At 40.3% G+C, this 25866-nt stretch overlaps 1 protein-coding gene across 3 annotated transcripts in view; it reads right to left on the bottom strand.

Moving 5' to 3' along the window:
• LOC143040734 (putative cysteine--tRNA ligase, mitochondrial) overlaps positions 1–25866 on the bottom strand; it is an 82671-nt gene that overhangs the window by 4990 nt on the left and 51815 nt on the right. For all 3 annotated transcript variants that reach the window (XM_076212113.1, XM_076212114.1, XM_076212112.1), the window contains exons 9-15: positions 25078–25209; positions 24166–24302; positions 20726–20851; positions 19779–19880; positions 5451–5573; positions 4827–4937; positions 373–418 (exon numbers count right to left, since the gene is read on the bottom strand). In XM_076212113.1, the coding sequence (XP_076068228.1) occupies positions 373–418; positions 4827–4937; positions 5451–5573; positions 19779–19880; positions 20726–20851; positions 24166–24302; positions 25078–25209 (777 nt within the window). The remainder of the gene's footprint in view (positions 1–372; positions 419–4826; positions 4938–5450; positions 5574–19778; positions 19881–20725; positions 20852–24165; positions 24303–25077; positions 25210–25866) is intronic.

The raw sequence follows: 25866 nt of genomic DNA, 5'->3' as shown, positions 1-25866 counted from the left end.
CTCCCAATCAAAACCCTACCATAAGCCTTCTCAACTACACTTAACAAGATGATCCCTCTGAAACTACTACACTCACTTGTACCCTTTTCCCTTGTAATGTGGAACTATACAGGCAGTCCTCCAGCACTCTACCCTCTCTTAAACAAATATTAAATAACCTCACCAGCCAGTCCACCATCACTACCTCCTTTTTTCACACATTCTGCATGATATCCATCCAACCCAGGTGCCTTAGCTGCTCTCATCATCTTAACAACTGTCTTCACTTCATCTTTTCTTATTTCTCCTCCATTCTCCTCACTCATTATGGTCATATGCATCCATATACAGTACTTACAAAAATTGAAATACCACTAAAATTAGACTGCTTACCACTTTGTTTTGGTTCAAATGACCATGAAGACCCATGAGTATAGTCCTGAGCAAAAAAGAAAGCATGGCATTAGGGTCATTGAAAAGAATAACAGCTAATACTAACCATTAGTTTAAATAATGTTGAACAAATGTGAATGTAAAGAATGTTGGACATTAAAAAAAATTGCCTTGTAGCATAATGTTTACTAGAGTAAAGACCCATTTTGAAAATACAGAATAAAATGAAAAGGGTACTGTATGGTTATAACAGGATAATTTTTTTATACTTTCACATAGTTATACTTTATACAAAACAGCACAGGGATTAATGTGTACCAGCATTTGGTGGTCTTGCAAGATGAAAAATGAAGCTGCCCATTTTCAAACCCATCAACCCTCTCATCTCCATAAGGAGGAACAACCCTTGACCTAAGATCTCTCTCTATCAATGTCAGCTGTATTCATACATTTTTTATACATAGAGAGCTGACAACTGGCAACTGCTCTCCTCTTACAACAACTTTCAGCCAAAGACAACGAAATAGTCTCACAATGACGCAACACAGGCAACTGTGAAATTTCTGTGGGAAGCTCTAAGGACCACTGCCATCATCTGTGGGGCTGCAGGTTTTCCACAGAATAGTACGTGAGTGATAGGCAAGGGTTTCGAACCAGTAAAAGACAGTGGAGGGAAATGGTACGTGAAATTGTTGTTGTTTGGATATAACACTATACTTGTAGGTGAGTTGGAAGATAGACCAAAGTAGTTAGTGGCATAGCTTGGGAGGGTATGTAGGAGAGGAATGTTGATAGCAAATGTGGGCAAAAGTAAGGTGATGAGATGTACATGAGTGAGGGTGGCAGTGGTTTGGAAGAAAGTTTAATTGGTGGAAGACTGGAAAAAATGGGGTTGTATGTAGGAAGGAATGGAAGTAAATTATGGAGTAAGGAAAGGACATATATGTTGGGGGGAATGAAAAATAGGTATCTGGGGATAAATGCAGAGAAAACTATTTGAGGGAGTGTTTGCGCCACTGGCTCTATATGGGACACCGACTTAGAATTTGAAGGAGACAGAAGGGAAGAACCTACATGTATTTTACCTAGTTGTATTTTGCAGGATGGGGAGCTACGCTCATGGTGTCCTGCCTTTGTATCTCGCAGTGTCTAGTTTGCTCTTAAACTCATGAATGTTTTTTGCGCATACTATTTTTTTGTCCAGTTTGTTCAGTGTCCACCACTCTATGTCGAAAACTGTTTTTCTTCAGATCTCTTCTGTAGCTATGTTTTTTATTTTCTTTCCATGTCCTCTAGTGTTTCTCTTGTCGCAGTTTAACAAGTTTAACAAGTCTTCTCTATTGAGTATTTCTGTGCCCTTCATGATTCTGTAGATGTGTTTGAGATGAAGTGTTTTAAGAAGTATAGTGAGGGTTACGAGGCTGGATAGAGTGAGACATAGATGTGAGGCAGAGAGTAGGAGCTGATAGACTGTTGATCACATGGCAGACTGTGCTGATTAAAGATTGTTGGGATGGTTTGAACACATGGAAAGAATGAGTGAAGAAAGACTAGCAAAAAGTATGGAAAATGATGGAGGGAACTTAACTCCTTCCATATGATGACGCCTACATAGGCGTCATGAGGAGTGGGTGTATGAGAATGACTGGCGTTGGTGTCTTGATTATATTTACTTTGTGGTTGTAGCTATAACTACAAAGTAAATATAATCAAGACGCCAACACCAGTCATATACCCAGTCATCATATGGAAGGGGTTAAGTTCCCTCCATCATTTCCTATATATTGATCATATTTTCTGTGGTTAAGATTCAGAGTGAAACAGAACACGTAATACAGCTGTAACTTTATGTTTTATACATACATACATATACCAAAGGCTTTTTCCCCCTTACAAGGGAGGTAGCCATAAAGAAAAAGGCATAAAAACCATTCCCACTCATTCCATCCCTAAATACACTCCACTCCCCTCCACCCTCTACCCTCCCTCTTATCTTGGCACCCCATGGATGATGGGTCATCCCTGCATCTTGTCCATTGCCTTGGGTCAGAGGCAGTGTTGCAAGACACAGCACATCCAGAGCAAGGCCACTTCATTAAATTGGTGACTCCCCTCTCCATTCCCTCATGCAGAAAAGAAGACTGGGAGAAATCCTTTTGGGCTGCGTTAAATTTTTCTCACACATACTACCTCACCCCCCATCCCCCACCCATTCCACCTCATGCATCACAACATCATTCATATACAACCATTCTCGATTCACCCCTGTCTTTATAATACAAGTATTATAGTGCATCATTGTATATATGGCAGCTGATGCTACCCACAAAATTACAGCTGTCAACATTAGAGCAGAGAAGGGGAAGAGGCGACTTGTTGACCATTTTCAGAATTATGAAGGGGATGGAAGTTCTCGATAGAGATGACCTATTAAAATGGGACAAAAGAGAAACAAGAGGACACGCAACGAAATTAAAGAAAGACAGTTACAGAAGAGACCTGAAAAAGAACAGTTTCCCGCACAGAGTGATCGATGTATGGAATGGGCTGAACAGTGAAACAGTAAATGCCAGAACTATACACGGGTTTAAAACTAAACTGGACATGGAGAGATACGAAAGCAGGTCACAGCGAGCATAGCTCCCGTCCTGTAAAATACATACATACATACACCAAAGGCTTTTTCCCCCTTACACAGGGGGTAGCCAAAAAGAAAAAGGCATAGAAACCACTCCCACCCATTTCATTTCCCATATATTCCACTCCCCTCCACCCTCCTCCCATCTTGGCACCTCCTGGATGACGGGTCATCCCTGCATCCTGTCCACTGCCCTGGGTCAGAAGCAGTGTCGCAAGACACAGCACATCCACAGCAAGGCCACTTCATAAATTTGGCGACCCCCCCTCTCCGTCCCCTCATGCAGGAAAGGAGAAGACGTGGAGAAATCCCTTTGGGCTGCGTCAAATTTGTTCTCATACATACTTCCTCACCCCCCATCCCCCACCCACTCCCCCTCATGCATCACAGCCTCATCTATACACAACCCTTCTCCATTCACCCCTATCTTCTGTCCTCTCCCGTCCTATCTCTACAGACATTCCTCTCTTTTGTAAAGCCCCTTTCACCCCATCCATCCATCTCATCCTAGGACGCCCCCTCATATTCACTCCTTCCACCTCCGCCTTCCATACTTCTTTTACTAATCTTTCTTCACTCATTCTTTCCATGTGTCCAAACCATCCTAATACTCTTTCATCAATCCTATCTCCCAGCTCCCTTTCCACCCCATTCTCCTCCTCACTTACGGACTTTCTTTCTAAAGAAAGAAAGTCCGTAAAATACAACTAGGTAAATACAAGAATTTGACTCTTATTGAAGAGGTTAAAAAGAAGATAAAAAAAATGCAACACCTGTAGACACAGTGGTCCCACACCACATACCCAAGACATCTCAAACAAAACATAATAGCTCAATAACACACGCCATGACAAACTACATAAAAAATATATATATATATATACACATATATATGTGTGTGTGAATATGTATCAAAATGTCTACAAAACAACACAACTCAACTCTACCAAACACAATGCTCCATTTACAACTGCAACAGCGATTACTACACATGTGGGCTTCACTACTTCCCACACAAACATTCCATGCCACAATGCAGGCCAACACCCTCATACAACACTACATATTAGAATCATTCATATACCTGCTCAACTTGTAAAATATTGCATCCTCAGATGCAAGCACAATTTTCCACTAGATCATGCATCTACACTTATCACAGCTGTATACACTTGATCTTTTTTCTGGACTTTTGGATCTGTGTCTACTATTCATTATGTGCCATTATAAGGCTGTTAAGTGTATGTGCGGCAGTATGAAACCCAGTCATAAGTCAATGACTACCTGCATATGCTCCTACCAAGGTGTATGAACTTGAAAGAAATGTTCTATGTCAAACTTGACTTTAGTCTACCAGTGCTGACCATGGGACACATTTGTTTTCGGGGCAAAGAAGACTGATCACATCCTTCTTAGTCCTCACTCAGGATCCTACTCTATAGGACTGAGACCAAAACTGTACTGCATAGTCAAGGATGGGTCTTATGGGCCAAAATGGTGTGGCAATTGCATCTGGGTCAATTTGAGTGTAGTCAGGTGTTGTGGTAAACTTTTATGGAATATTGATGACTTCAGAAGTGGGGTAATGGCTACCAAATGGAACTCTACCATGGCAAACTGGCACTCCATCAATGGAGTAGACTACCATAACTTCCCCAGCATCCACCCAAGGGTGTGGCTCCAAGAGCAGGTCCAAATTATGGCAACAGGGGCATTTAGTCTCAATTCCTTGAACTCTGACAAAGGCATTCAATGTCTAGCCATCTTGCTGAGGGATCAAAAGTTGTAAAGTTAGAGAAGGGGTGGATTATTGTACCTTGAGAATAAGCCCTGCCTGGCCAAAGTCTTGTCGCACTTGATCACATGCCTGAAGGAGACTTGCTCGGTCCTTTCTCTTTACTTTCTTCTCTTCCTGGGTCAGTTCCACCTGAAAGAATTCAATTATTCAAAATAAATTAAGTATTTCAATTTTCATGACCATTAATCCCTTCAGCCTTGTGATGTAGACTACACATTTTATCCTGGTTCATATCATACAATTTTTTTCAGCTCAAAGGGGTACTCATGTTCAAAATGGAGATTCAATCAAGTAAAATCTTATTTTGCTCAGTTTGCCCCTTATTTGAGTAAGATTTTTCAGGAATTAGCTAGAGCAAAGTCTGTAAAGAGTCTCATTAAGTCATAGGGCTTACAAAGGCAACTGGCTCAATCATACTATACATATTACATATGAGACACAGGAGGCAATTGAAGTAAATGTTACTACCCTTTAGTCCCCACTCTCTTTAGCATCTTTACAAAAAATTGTACCTTACCTTATAGGCTTACCTCACCAACTTCAGGGTATGCTTAGGGCCTGTCCTTATATTTGCATTTATTTTATTACATAATGACTGATACAAGGAACTCTATTAACAAACTTGAGTTCATATTGTTTTACCTTTTGAGTTGCTTCATCTTGTAGCAAGGCATACTTCCTAACAGATTGGCGGAACTCAACAACAGAATCCATGATCTGGGTCAAATCTGGTGCTGAATCAGATGATTGGACTGGTATTTCACCCTGAAAAAGAAAACAGAGAAAAAAAAAAGTTATTGGTTGTAAAGACACCTTCATTAGTACACAAGATAGTTCAGGAAAACCTCATTATATGACAGATTGCATCCCTGGAAAATTTATTACACAAAAAAACTATTCATGATATGTATTTATTAGAAATGGGACCAACAACCACAACCACCAAATACCAGCCTCCAGAAACATATTCATAATCATATCACTCACCGCTCCATTAACACACTGAAAGACAACACACTGCTGCATGCCAGACCCCCTGATATCCACCCTTCTGAATCCTCTCTCCCACGAAAGGACAGAGTCCACCTGGCCAGACTGTGGTGTGGCCACCACCCAGCACTTCTAAGCTACCAGAAGAGGCTGGATGACCTGCATTGTGAACAGCTGCCCAGGATGTAACACTTCACCCCATACCATACAACACATAATGGAAGACTGTTATACACAATCATGCACGCAAACAACACAACATACACTCTGTAAAGGATTTGTGGGAAAACCCAGTTTCGGCTGTGGCATTCCTTGGGGAGACAGGACTGCTTGGACAGACAGTCTAGGGAACGACAACAACAACAACATGGGTGACGGATGGTAGTGGGATGAATGGGGGGGGATGCATGCTTTGGCTGGCTACCTCCCTTATAAGGAGGAAGAAGCATCTTGGTATACAGATAGAGACCAACATGGGTCTTTGTACAAGAGTGTCAATAAGATGAGTCTTATGAAGTCCTTTCTTGCTGTCATCCTCTGAAGCCCATCAACATCGTCATCTTGATTCATACGGTCTCAAGGAATTGCATCCAGTTTTCAGAATTGGAGCAAAATATCTCAATCAATTTCCACTATCTTTACACCACTTTTTCACTGGAAAGCTTACAACCAATGATTGGTCCCCTTCCCTTTTACTAGACAGTGACCTTGGAATAGGCAATAGTGGCAAAAGATAATCCTTAAATTATTCCTTGGGAAGTGAATCCATTACAAAAGCAAAAGAGGAGAGAGATTTGGGAGTGTTGACAAAAGACAACCTATCACCTGAAAGACATATCAGCAGGTTTGAGGGAAAGACATATGGAATACTGCAGGATATTAAAGTGGTGTTTCACTGTAGGGATGAAGAGGGAAGACTTTAAGAGGTCATGGGAACAAATTAAGAAAGACCTGATGCTTAGAGGATGTGAAGAAATACAGCTTTCCATATAGATGCATAAATACTTGGAATAGCTTGGGTGATATAGCCCAAGCTCAAACAATACTGGAGTTCAAATCTAAATATGATAACTGGAAATCAAGGATATAGAAGTTGGAACTGTATGTGAAGAGGGGAACTGTATGGGGAAGAGGGGAATGTCTGTTGAGGAAGGACGGGAGAGGACAGAAGACAGGGGTGAATGGAGAATGGTTGTATATGGATGATGTTGTGATGCATAAGGTGGAATGGGCGGGGGGATGGGGGGTGAGGTAGTATGTGTGAGCAAAATTTGATGCAGCCCAAAGGGATTTCTCCACGTCTTCTCCTTTTATGCATGGGGGGACAGGGGGGGTTGCCGATTTAATGAAGCGGCCTTGCTGTGGATGTCCTGTGTCTTGCGACACTGCTTCTGACCCAGGGCAGTGGACAAGGTGCAGGGATGACCCATCATCCGAGAGGTGCTAAGATAAGAGGGAGGGTGGAGGGGTGTGGAGTGTATTCAGGGATGGAATGGGTGGGAATGATTTTATGCCTTTTCCTTTTTGGCTACCTCCCTTGTAAGGGGTAAAAAGCCTTGGTATATGTATGTATGTATGTATGTGAATTTGAGGCTAGGTATGATACAATGGTGAGGTTATTTAATATTTGTTTAAGAGAGGGTACAGTGCCGGAGGACTGGAGGAGTGCCTGTATAGTTCTGTTTTACAAGGGAAAAGGGGACAAGTGTGCGTGTAGTAGTTTCAGAGGGATCAGCTTGTTAAGTGTAGTTGGGAAGGGTTACACGAGGGTCTTGATTGAGAGGATTAAGAAAGGAACAGAGGGAGTAATTGGTGAGGAACAGTGTGGGTTTAGGACAAGTAGGGTTTGTACATACATACATACATATACCAAGGCTTTTTCCCCCTTCCAAGGGAGGTAGCCACAAAGGGAAAGGCATAAAAACACTCCCACCCATTTCATCCCTAAATACACTCCACACCCCTCCCACCCTTCCTCTCATCTGAGCACCTCCTGGATGACGGGTCATCCCTGAACCCTGCCAAAAGTAGGGTTTGTATAGATCAGAATTTTGTGGTGAGACAGATATGGGAGAAAGCTTTAGGGAAAGGTAAGGATGTTTTTTGGGCTTTTATAGATCTGGAAAAGGCTTATGACGGGGTAGGCAGGAAGGCACTGTGGGAGGTATTGCAGATATATGGGATAGAAGGAAAGCTGTTAAGAGCTGTCAAGAGATTTTATGAGAGTAGTAGAGCTTGTGTTAGGATTAGAAATGGAGAGAGCGAGTGGTTTGAGGTAAAGATAGGACTTCGTCAGGGATGTGTGATGTCACCCTGGCTGTTCAATTTATAGATGGATGGGGTGGTGCAAGAGGTGAATGCAAGGGTAGTGGGTCAGGGATTGGAGATGGTTAAAGAAAATAAAGAAAAGTAGGAGATAAGCCAATTGTTGTTTGCTGACAACACTGCGCTTGTAGTAGGATCAGAGGAGGGATTGAAGGTAGTGACAGAGTTTGGGAAAGTGTGTGAAAGAAGGAAGTTGAAGATAAAGGTGGGTTAAAGTAAGGTGATGAGATGTACAAGGGGAGAGAGTGGCAGCAGACTGGAAGTAAGTATTAAGGGAGAGAGACTGGAGGAAGTGAATTGTTTTAGATACTTGGGTGTGAATGTGGCTGGAAAGGGAGTAGTGGAGGTGGAGATATAATGTAGATTGAAAGAAGTGAGTAAATGCCTTGGGGGATTAAAAAGTGTAGTGAGAAATAGACATTTGGGAATGGATGCTAAGAGGAAATTGTATGAAGGAGTGATTGTACCAACAGCACTGTATGGGGCAGAAACATGGAATATAAGAGAGGAAGAGTGGAAGAGTTTGAATATGTTTGTGATGAGGTGCCTGAGAAGTATGATAGGGGTTACTAGGCTAGATAGAGTGAGAAATGAGGAGGTGAGGAGGAGAACGGGGGTGGAAAGGGAGTTGGGAGAGAGGGTTGATGAAAGCGTATTGTGATGGTTTGGACAAATGGAAAGAATGAGAGAAGAAAGACTAGTAAAAGAGGTGTAGAAGGCGGAGGTGGAAGGAATGAACATGAGGGGGTGACCTAAGATGACATGGATGGATGGGGGTGAATGGGGCATTTGGGAAAGAGAGGAATGTCTGTTGAGGAAGGACAGAAGATAGAGATGAATGGAGAATGGTTGTGTATGTATGATGCTGTGATGTATGAGGGGGAGTGGGTGGGGATGGGGGGAGTATGTGTGAGAAATAAATTGATGCAGTCCAAAGTGATTTCTCCCCATCTTCTCCTTTTCTGTATGAGGGGACAGAGAGGGGGGCGGGGGTTCACCAATTTAATGAACCGTCCTTTCTGTGGATGTGCTGTCTTGTGACACTGCTACTGACCCCAGGCAGTAGGTGAGAAGCAGGGATGATCTGTCATCCAGGAGGTGCCAAGATAAGAGGGAGGGAAGGGGGGTGGATGGGAGTAGAGTATGTTGGGGATGGAATGGGTGGGAGTGGTTTTTATGCCTTTCTTTTTTGGCTACCTCCCTTGTAAGGGGGAAAAGCCTTTGGTATATGTATATATGTATGATAAATAGGAGAACAGGAAATGGGATCTAACAAGCATTGCTCCTTTCCTGTATACTACAATTAGGTAAATCCTTACACAACAATGAAAACAGTCCTGCATTTTTTCCAGAGAAATCTATGGGTGGGTTCAAGGACTATGGCCAACAGCTGCTTGTCTGTAGGTTTCCATTCATAAAAACTCAAGGAAACAATTTACACAATGAAGTTGTGTTCCTGACCATTAATCTCTAAAATCAGTGGCCAGTACAAGTCCTGAAGCACTCTGATTAAAATAAGCTGGCCTTGATAATTCCTTCAATTTGTTTTCTACCCTTGATCCTTCTTACATCCTTCCAAAATACAGGTATGTACTCTTCTGCAAACAACAGTACAGTAACAGACAGGAAATGCGGTGGCAACTCTAGTCCACAGTCCATTATCTAAGAAGCCTCTTCATGTACTCCATGACTGGATCACACATAAATTGCTCTTCTTGCAGTCAAGGATAACATATGCTTTCCTGCAGCTTCTACACTTCCAGCTTTCTTGGTCTCACTTGAGGATGACCTGAGCCCATGCAATGGCACCGTGATCCTTCTTATGTTGCTTCCTAACATCTAATTTCATTATTCATGCAACAAGCTCTTCTTTACCTTCTTAAGTTTGACACCAATATTCCACTGCTGGGGGCACTTGCACAACATATGAGAGACATAATTTATCTATATACCAAGGCCCTCTTCCCCCTTATAAGGGAGATATTCAGACAAGGCATGCCCCCACCATATACCAAAAGGCCTCTTCCCTCTTATAAGGGTTGTGGCCAGCCAAGGTATGCATCATACATACATACATATACCAAAGGCTTATTTCCCCCTTACACGGCAGGTAGCCAAAAAGAAAAAGGCATACAAACCACTCCCACCCATTCCATCCCCTACTCACTCCACTCCCCTCCACCCTCTTCCCTCCCTCTTATCTTGGCACCTCCTGCATACCTTGGAAAACTAGGACTTTTCCAAGATATGCACCCACCATTTGTCTATCCAACATCCATACATGTTCTCCACTTGGGTCTGTATGCATTTGTACAATCAATCTATTGCCCTTGGTCTCTTGCAGATCTGCAACCTCCAAGAGTCTGGCAATAGGCTCCAGTCAGGACCATAAATCACTTAGGGAAGAGATATTGTGTTATCAGTGTATTGCCAGTGTGGGGCATAAGAGTAGGAGGTGTTCTGTGTCTTTTGTGTAGTGATTACATCTGGGGTAGTTTGAGTCTATAGCCAGGCCTATTCTGTGTTTTATATTGTCTAAATGATGGATGGTGTCCAGAGCAGTCATGCTAGTGTGATTCTTGTTTGTCTTTCATACAGAGGGTTTTGGAGATTGACAAGCTCAGGAGGTTACAATGGATGCACATGACGAACGAATTTGGAAGCAACCCTACCTACCGGTAGTTGTGGATCGGTGCCATCTGCGTAGAGCCTCGACATGAGAGGCACACAAACACTTGCTGCAGCCACCACAAACACATCACACCCGCTACACTACATAGCAGAACACCCACACACACCAAGAAACATTAAAACTACACCCAAAGACCTTTATTACGCACAGATACTCTCTTCTCTTCCTCCACAACCACCAAATACCAGCCTCCGGAAACATATTCATAATCATATCACTCACCGCTCCATTAACACACTGAAAGACAACACACTGCTGCATGCCAGACCCCCTGATATCCACCCTTCTGAATCCTCTCTCCCACGAAAAGACAGAGTCCACTTGGCCAGACTGCGATGCGGTCACCACCCAGCACTTCTAAGCTACCAGAAGAGGCTGGACGACCGTGTTGTGAACAGCTGCCCAGGATGTAACACTTCACCCCATACAACACATAATGGAAGACTGCATTATACACAATCATGCACGCAAACAACACAACATACACTCTATAAAGGATTTGTGGGAAAACCCAGTTTCGGCTGTGGCCTTCCTTGGGGAGACGGGACTGCTCGGACAGACAGTCTAGGGAACGACAACAACAACAACAACCGGTAGTTGTTTACAAAAATGTGAAGGGAGAAATAAACTTTGAGTGCCCAATAATGTAACCGTGTTTGTATCTTTATTTATTTATTAATTTTTTTCACGGTCAGTTGGGGAAAAAAAATAAATAAATAAAAAATAAAAGAAACAAGAAACCAACAAAAAGATGCCTAGACATAAGTAGGGTTGAGTCACCATTCGAGATGATCCTGAAAAGGAAATGCCTCAATGAAACACCGAAGACGTACCAAAGGTTTGAAAAAAATGTGTTTTCCGGTTTTGATAAAGTAGTATTATGTACAGAGGGAATATGGAAAGAAAACCCAGGTTTAAAAATATAATGAGAAATAGGGAAATCAATGACTTGTTAGATGAAATAATCGAACTCAAAAGTGAGTATAAAATGATGTGCAAAGAGGTAGCCCTGCTAAGGAAGGCCAATGAAGAGAATAACAGGGAGATAGATGATTTAAAAAAGGAACTAATTAGGATAAAGGGAGAAAATGAAAGATTGAAAAATGAAGATATGAATAGGAACAAGACATTAAAAAAAGAGATGAAGGATCAAATGCAGGCAGTGACTGAGAAAATGGAAGAAAAGATCAAAGAAAATGACTTCCAAGAAAAAAAGAAACAGTGGCAAATAGAACAGGAAAGTAAAAAAATTTGTTTTAAAGAAATAGTGGAGCAGCAGGTCAAGGAGAATGCTAAGGAAACAGTAATCCAAGTGATTAAAGAGAAAGGTAATTTGGTCAGGGACACGGTGGATGAAAAAAAAGATACATTGTAATCTATGGCATTAAAGAGATGCATGATGTTCCTAGATATCAGAGAGAAAAAGAGAAAGATATTGCTAAGGAAATTCTGAAAGAGATTCAAGAGGAAGGACAGAGTATAGATAAAGAAATTGAAGAGACATATAGAATAGGTAGATACTCAAAAGAAAAACAATATAGGCCACTAAAAGTAAAACTTAGGTCACAAATGATTGCAGAGGAAGTACTATCTAGAACAACAAAACTAGCAAATAGTGAACAACACAAAAATGTATGGATAAAAAAAGAAATGGGTGAAGAAAAAGAAAAGGAACTTAGAAATGAAGCAAATGAAAAAGATGAAAAAAGAACTGAAACAGAAAAGAATAAAAAAAAATTTTTTGAGAGTGGTGGACCCGAGACTGAGAAAATTGTATATCAGGAAAAAGGAAACAAAGCAGACAGAAAAAGATGAGGAAAAAAAATTAAAGTTAGCCTATACCAACATAGATGGAATTATTTTAGGACTGAACGAATTAAATGACTATCTGGCATTAGAAAAACCAGACATAATGGAAATAGTAGAAACTAAATTAAAAAGTATTATACCATCAAATACTGTGGGACAAGGTCTGTGTAAATGTTGGACGAAGATTAGAAAGGAAAAACAGGGTGGTGGAGTATCATTTTTGACTAGTAAAGACTTAAATGTGACAAAGATAACAGAAGGAAAAAACAATGTAGAATCAATCATGATACAAGTTGAAAGCAATTACATGAAAAGTAGAAAATTTGTAGTAGTGTATGTGCTCCCCAAAACACAGTCCTGGACAGAAAGCGATCATTCCAAACTGTTGCAAGATACAAAATATGAACTAATACACTGAAAGAGGAAATAATAATTATGGGTGATTTTAATTCAAAAGAAATATGTTGGGAAGAAATGTCAGTGAAAGGTGGAGAAGACCTCTGGGGTAACATACTACTCGATATGACCACTGAATACACAATGACTCAGTGGATAAAGAAAAATACCAGATACAAAAACAATGAGGAACCATCAACACTGGATTTAATACTTATGACAGAACCTGAAATTGTGGACAAAATTGATTACAAAACTCCGATAGGAAAGAATGACCATGTACTAATAGAATTCTAACTAAAAGAGCAAATGGACCTAAGAAGAAATAAGAAACATAGAATAGGAAGACTAATGTACAACAAAACAAATTTTTAGAAACTTAAAAAATTCTTTCATAACGCAAAATGGGAAAAATTCCTAAATGAAGAAACAAGGATGGAAGATAATTGGAATATAATAAAAGAAATTTATAATGAGGGAGTGAACAAATATGTACCACAACAAAAGCAAGAAAGAGTATACATAAAAAGCTGGTACAGCAAAAAATGAAGTGAAGCTGATAAAAGAGACAAAGCTTGGAAAAAATGGAAAAAAGACAAAATATAGCAAATGGCAAACATACATCAAACTAAGAAATGATTATGTAAAAATATGCAGAGATGAAAAGAGAAACTATGACAAAGAAATGATAGAAAATATACAAGGAACAACCTAAACTATTTTACAGGTATGTAAATGGTGAACTAAAGAATAAGCAAGAAATAGAAAAGCTGTGCCAGGGAAATTATGAATATACAGAAGAACTAGAAATAGCAGAAATTATGAGCAATCATTTCAAATCGGTATTCACAGTTGAGAACTCACCTAACTGTGAGGGAATAGAGAGAAATCCCCCCCAATGAAGGAAAAAACTGTAACACTGAAGGAAACAAGCAACCAAATAAAAAACCTTTAAGTCAGAAAATCACATGGTCCAGAAGGAATTGCAAATTGGATACTGAAAGAATGCATAGAGGAGTTAACAGATAAAATATACAATATAATTACATACTCACTCAAAGAAGAAAAGGTACCACAGGATTGGAAAAATACAAATATTTTACCAATATACAAGGGAGGAAACAAGGAAAATTAAACTAACTATAGACTGGTCTCCCTAACAAGCACAGTAGCAAAAATATGTGAAAAGGTTATCAAAAATAGATGGGTTAAACATCTGGAAGAGAAAACTATACCGAATCCAAATCAATTTGGATTTAGACAATGAAGATCATGTACAACAAACCTGATCTGCTTCTATTTGAGACTAATAGAAATAATACAAGAGAGAGATGGTTGGGCAGACTGTGCCTTTCTAGACCTACAAAAAGCATTTGATAAGGTACCACACAAGAAACTAATAAGAAAAATAGAATCAATAGGTGGCATTAGAGGAAAATTATTGGAATGGATGGAAGACTTCCTGACTGGGAGAAAAGTGAGGGTAGTAATTAGAGATAAATATTTGAATTGGGAAGAAATGATAAGTGGTGTCCCACAAGGTTCAGTACTGGCTCCAATCATGTTTGCCATATATATAAATGATATGGATGAAATAGTAGAGTGTTATATGAATTTCTTTGCAGATGACACAAAAATACTAAAGAAAGTATGAACAGAGGAGGATTGTGAATCGTTACAGTTAGACCTGGACAAAATCTGGAAATGGACTAAAAAGTGGGAAGTGAACTTCAATATCAAGAAATGGAGTTTGGAAAAAGTAAAAACAGAATACATACATACATATACCAAAGGCTTTTTCCCCCTTACAAGGGAGGTAGCCAAAAAGAAAAAGGCATAAAAACCATTCCCACCCATTCCATCCCTAATACACTCCACTCCCCTTCCTCTCCCTCCTATCTTGGCACCTCCTGGATGACGGGTCATCCCTGCACCTTGTCCACTGCCCTGGGTCAGAGGCAGTGTTGTAAGACACATCCACAGCAAGGCCGCTTCATTAAATCGGCAACCCCCCCTCTCTGTCCCCCCATGCAGAAAAGGGGAAGATGAGGAGAAATCCCTTCGGGCTGCATCAAATTTTTCTCACACATACAGGTAGTCGTCGACTTACGACCTATGCGACTTACGACTGATCGACTTTACGACCACGAGATGGTGCAATAATATCTAACATTTAATAGAGTAATAGAATTGCAATGTTATGCCTGGCAGTGCAGTACATTACTCCGCACGCTGCGAGACGCGAGTACGATAGTTTTGGCAGGCTGCCGGCAGCGTCAGCATCCCAGCCAGCTAAATATTCTTTCATTTTGTTTGTTTGAAGTAAAATGTTTCCTAATTTTGCATTGCATTTTGTATTTTTGTATGTTTTGCAATTAATAAAATATAACACTTTTTATGCCTAGGCTAGTTTGTTGTTGATTACAATATATTCGGTACAGTACTTAAACAAAAAGAATGTGTTTTGTTGAAATAAAAAGAATCCTAATGTTGCCTTACATTTTGTATTTTTATGTTTTGCAATTAATAAAATATAACTATTTTTTTATGCCTAGTCTGTTGTCGATGACAAAATGTTCGGTACAGCATTTTGTATTATGTTTTGTGATTAATAAAATGTAACAGTAAACTTTGTTTATGCCTAGCCTGTTGTCGATAACAATATTTTCGGTACAGTACGTAAACGAAAAGAATGTGTTTCGAAATATTTTTTTTCCTAATTTTGCTTTACAATGATTTTAATGTAATCAACAATAAAAGAAAATGTAGGTCAAAGATGACAGGACTTTATTCAGTATGCGTAGGCCTAGGCTATGTTTCCTAACAAAAATGATAAAAAGTTAATGAATACTAAACAACGTAGCTCAAAGATAATAAGATTTTATTCAGTATGCATACGTTTCCTAAAGAAAGTCTGATGGTAAAATAATACAAAGGTTAACAAATACAGTATTAAATATCATAGGTCAAAGATGATAGGATTTTATTCAATATGCTTAGGCCTAGGCTACGTTTCCCAAAGAAAATCAGATGAAATTATAAAAAGGTTAAAAATACTATACAACATAGTTCAAAGATGCTAAGATTATTTCAGTATGCTAAATATACAATATATATATATAGACCGACTTGCGTCCAGATCGACTTACGACCTGTCTGTCGGAACCGAACTCGGTCGTAAGTCGACGACTACCTGTACTACCTCGCCCCCATCCCTCCACCCATTCCACCTCATGCATCACAACATCATCCATATACAACCATTCTCCATTCACCCCTGTCTTCTGTCCTTCCTCAACAGACATTCCGCTCTTCCCCAAAGCCCCTTTCACCCCACCCATTCATCTCATCCTAGGTTGCCCCCTCATGTTCACTCCCTCCACATCTGCCTTCCATACCTCTTTTACTAGTCTTTCTTCACTCATTCTTTCCATGTGTCCAAACCATCCCAATACTCTTTCATCCACCCTATCTCCCAACTCCCTTACCACCCCTGTTCTCCTCCTCACCTCCACATTTCTCACTCTATCCAGCCTAGTAATCCTCATCATACTTCTCAGACACCTCATCTCAAACACATTCAAACTCCTTCTCTCTTCCTCTCTTATGTTCCATCATTTTCTGGTGGAAGGTAAGTTGAGAGTGGAAGATAGATGGAGAAAGAGGAAAAGGATAAAAGTTAGGGAGGTACTTAGAGTGAACTCTTTAAATGAAAAGGAAAAGGAGAAGGAGTACAAGAAGAAGCTGAGAGAGGAGTGGGAGGGAGTGAAGGATAGAGTTGAGCTAGGAGTGGAGGAGGAATGGGGATGGTTCAAGGAGGGAGTCACAAAGTGTGCAAAGATGGTGTGTGGAACAAAAAGGACGGGAGGAAATAGAAGGAAAGGTAGTGAATGGTGGGATGAGGAAACAAAGAAGGTTGTAGAAGATAAGTGAGCTTTCACAGATTGGTTACAAAATAGGACGAGGGAGTCATATGAGAGGCACAAAGAAAAGAAAAGAGAAGTAAAGCACAAGGTAAAGGAGGCAAAGAGGAGAGCAGATGTGAAATGGGGTAAGAGTATGACAGAAAAATTTGAAAGTAATAAAAAAGGAAAGGGGGACAAGTGTGAGTGTAGTAGTAACAGAGGGATCAGCTTGTTGAGTGTAGTTGAGAAGGCTTATGGGAGGGTCTTGATTGAGAGGATTAGGAGAGGAACAGAGGGAGTAATTGGTGAGGAACAGTGTGGTTTTAGGACAGGTAGGGGATGTGTAGATCAGATTTTTGTGGTAAGACAGATATGTGAGAAAGCTATAGGAAAAGGTAAGGATGTTTTTTGGGCTTTTATGGATCTGGAAAAGGCTTACGACAGGGTAGACAGGAAGGCACTGTGGGAAGTACTGCAGATATATGGGATAGGAGGAAAGCTGTTAAGAGCAGTCAAGAGTTTTTATGAAAGTAGTAGAGCTTGCGTTAGGATTAGAAATGGAGAGAGTGAATGGTTTGAGGTAAAGGTGGGACTTCGTCAGGGGTGTGTTATGTCGCCCTGGCTGTTCAATCTTTACATGGATGGGGTGGTGCGAGAGGTGAATGCAAGGGTAGTGGGTCAGGGGTTGGAGATGATTAAAGAAAATGGAGAAAAGTGGGAGGTGAGCCAGCTTTTGTTTGCTGACGACACTGCGCTTGTAGCAGGATCAGAGGAGGGATTGAGGAAGTTAGTGACAGATTATGAGAAGGTGTGTGAAAGAAGGAAGCTGATGATAAATGTGGGCAAAAGTAAGGTGATGAGATGTACAAGGGGAGAGAGTGACAGTAAGCTGGAAGTGAGCATTAAGGGTGAGAAACTGGAAGAAGTGGATAGTTTCAGATACTTGGGTGCGAATGTGACAGGAAAGGGAGGAGTGGGGGTGGAGGTAGATTGTAGATTGAGAGAAACGAGTAAATGCCTTGGTGGACTAAAAAGTATAATGAGAAATAGACATCTGGGAATGGATGCTAAGAGGTTATATGAAGGAGTGATTGTGCCAACAGCAATGTATGGGGCAGAAACATGGAATGTGAGAGAGGAAGAGAGAAGGAGTTTGAGATGAAATGTCTGAGAAGTATGATAGGGGTTACTAGTTACTAGGCTAGATAGAATGAGAAATGAGGAGGTGAGGAGGAGAACAGGGGTGGAAAGGAGCTGGGAGATAGGGTTGATGAAAGAATATTAGGATGGTTTGGACACATGAAAAGAATGAGTGAAGAAAGATTAGTAAAAGAGGTGTGGAATGCAAAGGTGGAAGGAGTGAATATGAGGGGGCATCCTAGGATGAGATGGATGGATGGGGTGAAATGGGCTTTACAAGAGAGGAAAGTCTGTATAGGAAGGACGGGAGAGGACAGAAGATAGGGGTGAATGGAGAGGGGTTGTGTATAGATGAGGCTGTGATGCATGAGGGGGAGTGGGTGGGGGATGGAGGGTGAGGAAGTATGTATGAGAAAAATTTGATGCAGCCTAAAGGGATTTCTCCCTGTCTTCTTCTTTCCTGCATGAGGGGACAGAGAGGGGGGGTCACCAAATTTATGAAGCGGCCTTGCTGTGGATGTGCTGTGTCTTGCGACACTGCTTCTGACCCAGGGCAGTGGACAGGATGCAGGATGACCCGTCATCCAGGAGGTGCCAAGATAGGAGGGAGGGAGGAGGGTGGAGGGGAGTGGAATATATGGGAAATGAAATGGGTGGGAGTGATTTCTATGCCTTTTTCTTTTTGGCTACCCTCCGTGTAAGGGGGGAAAAGCCTTTGGTATATGTATGTATGTAATAAAAAGATTTTTTGGAAAGAAATTAAGATAGGAAGAGGAGGCGAATCAAGTAGAGAAGAAAAGGTAAAAGGTGCAGATGGAGAGATGATAATGGAAGACAAGGCAGTAAGAGGAAGATGAACAGAGTATTTTAGGGAGTTGCTAAATATGAAGGAGGATAGGGAGGGAAAGATAGTTGCAATGGGAAGAGCTAAGAAAATGACAGTGATGAGTGAGTAAAATGGAGGAGAAATAAGGCCGTTGTTAAGATGATGAGAGCAGGTAAGGCACCTGGTCTGGATGGATGCCATGCAGAAAAACAGAATATAAAGATATTATAAAATTGGTAAAGAAGTAAAAAAAGTGAACTCAGAAAGAGACATTGGAGTAATAATCAGCAAAGACATGTCACCGGACAAACATATCAATAAAATTGTCGGAGAAACCTTCACCCTATTAAGGTCAATGAAAGTGGCATTTGACTACTTGGATGAGGAAATGATTAAAAAAATATCAATTACACTAATATGACCAAAACTGGAGTATGCAGCAACACTATGGACACCCAGTACTAAAAAGAATATAAAGAAATTAGAAAGAATACAAAAGAGCAACAACAAAATTGGCACCAACTCTTTCCAAATTAACATACGAACAAAGATTGTTCAAATTGGAACTACCAACTCTGGAACAAAAGAAGAGAAAGAGGAGATCAGGAAAGGAATGGAAATCCTAGATAGGAATGATTGACTAAAATGGGACAATGTAAAAACAAGAGGACATGAAAAGAAACTAAAAAAGGATAACTATAGAAAAAAACTTCCCACACAGAGTAATGGATACCTGGTATAATTTAGATAAAGAAACAGTGTGTGCAAAAAACACTATTCAAGATTTGAAGGAAAAACTTGATGCTGTAAGATACAAAGATGGGTCACCACAAGGATAGCTCCCTTCCCGTATATTACAAATACATACAAAATTCATGTACACTTACCAATCTGGTGAATTTGATTCCAAATGTCTTCATGATCCTTATGATATAGCTCATCACAGCTGCAATAGCACCATGGTTCCTTATCAGTCCTTGTACCTCAGACTGACACAAAAAAACAAAACAAAAAACAAAGTTTATTTCAATATCATAAAGAAGGTAGAGAGGGTGGTGCAGATGGACACATCTTAATGGAAATGAAGCCAGTAAGTAGTAAATGGGTAGTGTTTGATTGGAGACTTGGTATTTGAAAGAAGCAAAAAGGAAAAACCTAAATGTGTTTTTGAGATGAAGTGTTTAAGAATGGTGAGGGTTACAAGGATTGATAGAGTGAGAAATGTGAAGTGAGGCAGAGAGCAGGAATAGAAAGAGAGAGCTGGCAATTAGGGTTGATCAAGTAGTGCTGAGATGATTTGGATATATAGAAAAAATGAGTAAGGGAAGACAAGCAAAAAGAATGTGGAAAGCAGAAGTGGATGGAGTGGTCTTGAGGGAAAAAATCAAGAATGTGGTGGCTGGACAGGGTAAAGGGGATTGGATGCAGGAAGAATCTCTCAAGCAAAGACAAACGAGTGCAAGAGAGGTTCAGAGGGAGAAACACTGGGCTGAAGGGATGTTCTTATTCTCTGCTCTATAAATTTCTTGAGTGGATGAGGGGAAGGAGGGATCACTATATCATGGAACAGAGAGCATAAGCCAGTTCTGGCTGTTAGGCCCTGGTGTGTGGAAATGCTTTCTTGCATTGTGTTTGGCTCAAGTGGTATGGCTAATATGTGAGGAGCAATGAATGGATTTTGGATGAGTGAAGAGTGGGTGTATGCTTGTCATCTGTGGGTAATCAAACATAACAGTGTATTACTGAATCTCTTAATCATGATGCAAGATACACTAATCAACTTGCCTAAAATGAACAAAATTTATCATAAGAAAGAAAGAAAAAAAAAATCTACCTTGGCAGTCTTTTGAAGTTCTTTGTGTGAAACAGCAATGAGGCTCATTATTGCACCCATAGCTTTTACGGTGTCAAAATCATCCGCTAATGCCATCTTCACCTGATGTCGTGTGGTCGCAAGTTTCTATGAAAGAAAAAGAAAAATGACAACAATTCTGGTTAGAAAAAGGATTCTTGATATTTTTAGCAACTGCATAAAACATGCTGTCTGTTCTCCATGCAGAAAAAAAGGTGGAGAAAATACAGTTGGAGGTGAAATATAAAGATCTTGGGCAGAGCTCTTTCGACTGAACCTCATGATGGAGTTATTGTTACTGCTGTTGTTGTCGTTCCGTAGACTGTCTGGCTGAGCAGTCACTTCTCCCTGAGGAATTCCATGGCTTTTCAATAAATCCTTTATAGAGTGTATATGGTGTTGTTGGCAAGCATGATTGTGTATAGTAGTCTTCCATAATGTGTTGTATTGTATGGGGCAAAGTGTTACATCCTGGGCAGTTGTCTGTAATGCAGCATCCAACCTCTTTTGATAGCTAAGAAGGGCTGGATGGTGGCTGCATTACAGTCTGGCCAGGTGGACTCTGTCCTTTTGGGGAAGAGAACATTCAGAGGGATAAATATCAGGAGGTCTGGCATGCAGCAATGTATTGTCTTTCAGTTTGTTGATGAAGCAGTGATTGATATGATTATGGATATGCTTTTGGAGGCTGGTGTCTGGTGGTTGTGGAGGTTGAGATGAGAGTATTTGTGTGTGATATGGGTATTTGGGTGTTGTTCTGACATTTCTTGGCATTGATGGAGTTGTTGTCATTCCCTAGACTAGCTGGCCAAGCAGTCCTGTCTCCCTGAGGAACACCATGGCTGGAACAGGGTTTTCTCACAAATACCTTGTGGAGTATATGTTGTGTTGTTGGTGTGCATAACTGTGTACAATGCAGTCTCCCATAATGTGTTGTATAGTATGGGGTGAAGAACATCCTGGTGTGACGGTTTCTACGTTGTGGGACCACCCCGAAGCCCCAGCATGGAAGGATTTGGGGGCTAAACTGCCAAAAGAAACCCTTGACACCCCTGTGGGTGGCACAGGTCCCAAGGAGCAGCTTTGATTACCTGGGGCAAGTATCATGATGGAGTTGAAGGTACTAGTGGGTTTTGAAGACAAGCTACAGGGAGACAGTTGCATAAGAACTTATAAACATAAGAATGAAGGAGACTGCAAGAGACTATAAAGCTTACACTAGGCAGTTCCATGTTCATTACCACCTATCATTCCCATCCATAAAATTATCTAACCTTTCCTTAAAACGACCTATAGTTTTAGTGCTCACTACATGGTTACTAAGTCTATTCCATTCATTGACCACTCTATTGGTAAACCAGTTCTTCCTTATTTTCTTCTTAAACCCAAATTTGTCCAATTTAAATTCATTACTGTGAGTCCTGCCCTAGTGTCTTAATATGATGACCTTGTTTGTGTCACCCTTGTTAAAGACTTTGATTCACTTGAACACCTCTATGCATCTTTCCAGAGTGTTAAAGTTAAGGTAAATTTCTGAGCCCACGTATCATTTTGGCCATTCTCCTTTGTACTGATTCTAGTGAATTAATATCCATTCTATAGGACAGAGACCAAAACTGTACTGCATAGTCAAGGATGGGTCTAACTAATGCCAAATAGAGTTTGATAATTACCTCTGCACTTTTATTTGTAAATGTCCTAGCAATGAAACCTAATGCTCTGTTAGCTCTATTCCTGGCACTAATGTACTGTTTCCTGGATTTAAGGTCAGGACTCACTAGAACTTCCAAGTTTCTTGCACTCAGTTTTCTCTAAAAGTATTATCTAAGCTATACCTGCTTTCTGGGTTGCTGCAGTCTGAGATACTGATGTCCATTTGTTAGGATTCTCTTGCAGAATCTTGGTGTCTTCTCCTGACCTAATTTTTCTCTGATATCTATCTCACAGGACTACTACTACTACTACCATTGTAGATTCCAATGCATTTTCATTAACAGGTTATGGGAACAAACTATGAAAGACCAGATTTCTAAAGGATGTGAAGAAATACAGTTTTCCATATGGATCCATAAATACAGTCGTACCTCGGTACTCGACCATAATCCGTTCTGAGGTGGTGGTCGAGCACCGATTTGTTCGAACACCGAAACCAATTTTCCCCTTATCACTGTCTTTCTTTGGACCCATTATTAAGGGCTAGAGCAACACGAAAAAGTTTAAATCTGGGAAGAAATACTTGAACAAACTGCGTACGTCTTACTCCGCTAGCGGTCTGAGTCGAACTGACGCTTACCCGCTGTTCGAGCTAGTCGAGTACCGAAAATCTGTTCGAGGTCCGATGCATTTTCTACTCGAATTTTTTGGTCGAGCACCGATTTGGTCGAGTATAGAGGCGGTCGAGTAACGAGGTACGACTGTACTTGGAATAGCTTAGATGATATATCCCAAGCTTGAACAATACATTAATTAAAATTTAAATATGATATTTTGAAATCAATAATATATATCAAGTTGGAACTGTACATGAATTTACGGCTAGATATGATAAATTGGAGAGTACGAGACAGGATCCAATAAGCATTACTTCTTTCCTGTATACTACAATTAGGTAAATACATATACAGTAGTGGCCTTTTCCCTTAAAAGAAAAAAGAAAGATACCTTGACTACAGTACTACCTCTCATTAACGGACATTAATTAGCTGTGTTTGCGGTGTTTTCAGTGTTTTTGGTGCTGTTGTTATGTGCTGTGCAATCACTATGCTACCCAAAAACCACTCCAAATCAACGGATTATTCACACCAATGGACACCGTTAACCCCCTTTTAGTCCGTTAATGAGAGGTAGTACTGTACTTCAGCACTGTAGAACTTAAATTATATATACATTATAGATCCATATCCTCAGAAACTTCACTTCGCCATAAAGTATGTATGTGACAAAACCACTGGACAAACTGTAACAAAAAGACACTGAGATTGTATATTATATCTTCAGACAAGAGGATGTACACAAGATCTTACTGCCATTTCGTTATACTTTCTCCTGTGATTTTGTTGCAGTATATATCCATGTTCATTAGGGAAGGTTGGTAGTTGTGTTTTGATTCTTTCTGAAATGTTATTCCATCAATCTGGGTATAGTGGGTATGAAGAAGAATGGTCCATAGGATATCAGGTTTTTGGTTGGTTTATTTAGTTTTAAGGTGGGGATTATGAGTCTTCTTTTCTATATTACTGGAATTTTGTATTTCATGGAATGGTTCAAGGTATCTGTTAGGAGCTCCATTGCTACTGGGTAACTCATCTGGGTCTTCTGTATGATTTTTCTTTTTCTGCATCTTTGTTGAAAAAGGAAAGGATGTAAACATGTATGAACAAACAATATCAAACAGTAACACAAGCTCAACGGCCATGTTATACCTGAAGAAGTAAAGCTTCATCTGGTGACTGACAAACATGTTGTCCTTTAAGGTAAGCATTAGATTTGTAAAGGAATTCTTTGATACGCCGTAAATGTGCAGATGCAATCTGTACTGAAGTCTCACTGTATTCATGATCTGTAAGGAAAGCATAATCAATAAAATGTATTTATCATCTGAAGAGTTCATCTCTATACAAAGGCTGCAATCCCCCCTTATGAGAAGGTGGTCAAGTCAGAAACCTCATTTACACTCCTCCTATCTTAGTATCACAGGAATGATGGGTTGCCTATCCGCTGTCACAGTAAGTGGGTCAAATGTTGTGCAACAAAGCAAGTTTATTTGCTGTGAGGCCCAGCAGCTGGTTTACTCCCCCAGCTTCATCATCTGATGCACCCCACCACCCCCACCCCCTCTGCAGCCACTATTCCCTCAACAGCATGGAGCAGATGCTGAAAGCAGTCCTTTGGACTGCATAATCCAACTATCCATTGATAGTCTCCCTCCAAATATTCCTATCTCTTGCACTCTTCTTCTCATGTACTACTGACATACCACATGCATCCACAACTTTTTAAACTTCTTTCGATCTGTTTCATCCTAGGTCTTCCTCTCCAGCTTACTCCACTAACTTCTGTTAGTTGTTCCTTGTTCATTCTTTCCATATACCCAGACCACCTCATCATTCCCTGGTCTGCCCTATTATTACAGTTAGTTTATTGTAGCATGTCACTAAGTAATTTGGACAGCCCCACTTCAGTGAAAATGTTAGCTAAAATGTATTTCTTCAAACAATATGACAATAAAATCTACATTGTTTAGTAAAGCTTACTAAAAGTATAAATTTCTATCATTGTTATATCATTTGTGTGGTCAATTGTACAAAATATAAGAGAAAACAGTTCACACTCACGATTACGATAATGGGAAAGTAAACAAAACAGACGGAAGGCATCAGGCGAATGATCTGTGAGCAATTCACTAATACTGATGGTGTTCCTTAGGGATTTTGACATTTTCACAGAATCTTTCATATGTAAATGCCCTGTAAAAAATATATATATTCATATATATATATATATATATCTATACATCTCTATATATATATATTGCATCTATCAAAAGATAAAAACTACATAAAATATTAAAATACAATCTATTTACTACCTTATGCTCTACCTATAATGACGTTTGTCTTGGCCAGTAAACAACCCATTCATATTGCTTTGCCATCATGCAGTAATACATACATATACCAAAGGCTTTTTCCCCTTATGAGGGAGGTAGACAAAAAACAAAGGCATAAAAACCACTACCACCCATTCCATCCCCACATACTTCACTCCCACCCATCCCCTTTCCTCCCTCTTATCTTGGCACCTCCTGGATGACATGTCATCCCTGCATCTTGTCCACTGCCCTGGGTCAGAAGCAGTGTTGCAAAACATAGCACATCCACAGCAAGACCGCTTCATAAAACCAGTGACCCCCCATTCTGTCCCCTCATGCAGACAATGAGAAGATGGGGAGAAATCTCTTTAGGCTGCATCAATCTATTTCTCATACATACTCCCTCACCCCCCATTCAGGGCTGTGGAGTCGGAGTCGTGGAGTCGGAAGCAATTACAGTGTCATTGGAGTCGGAGTCGGTAAAAATATACCGACTCTGACTCCAACGCCAGTTAAATTTACACCTTATAAG

The sequence above is a fragment of the Oratosquilla oratoria genome, chromosome 29 (genome assembly GCF_046742065.1).
Source record: "Oratosquilla oratoria isolate Oo_2021 chromosome 29, ASM4674206v1, whole genome shotgun sequence".
NCBI classification, from domain to species: domain Eukaryota; kingdom Metazoa; phylum Arthropoda; class Malacostraca; order Stomatopoda; family Squillidae; genus Oratosquilla; species Oratosquilla oratoria.
The sequence above is the reverse complement of the archived record's forward strand: the minus strand, read 5'-3'. Positions and strand labels throughout refer to the sequence as shown.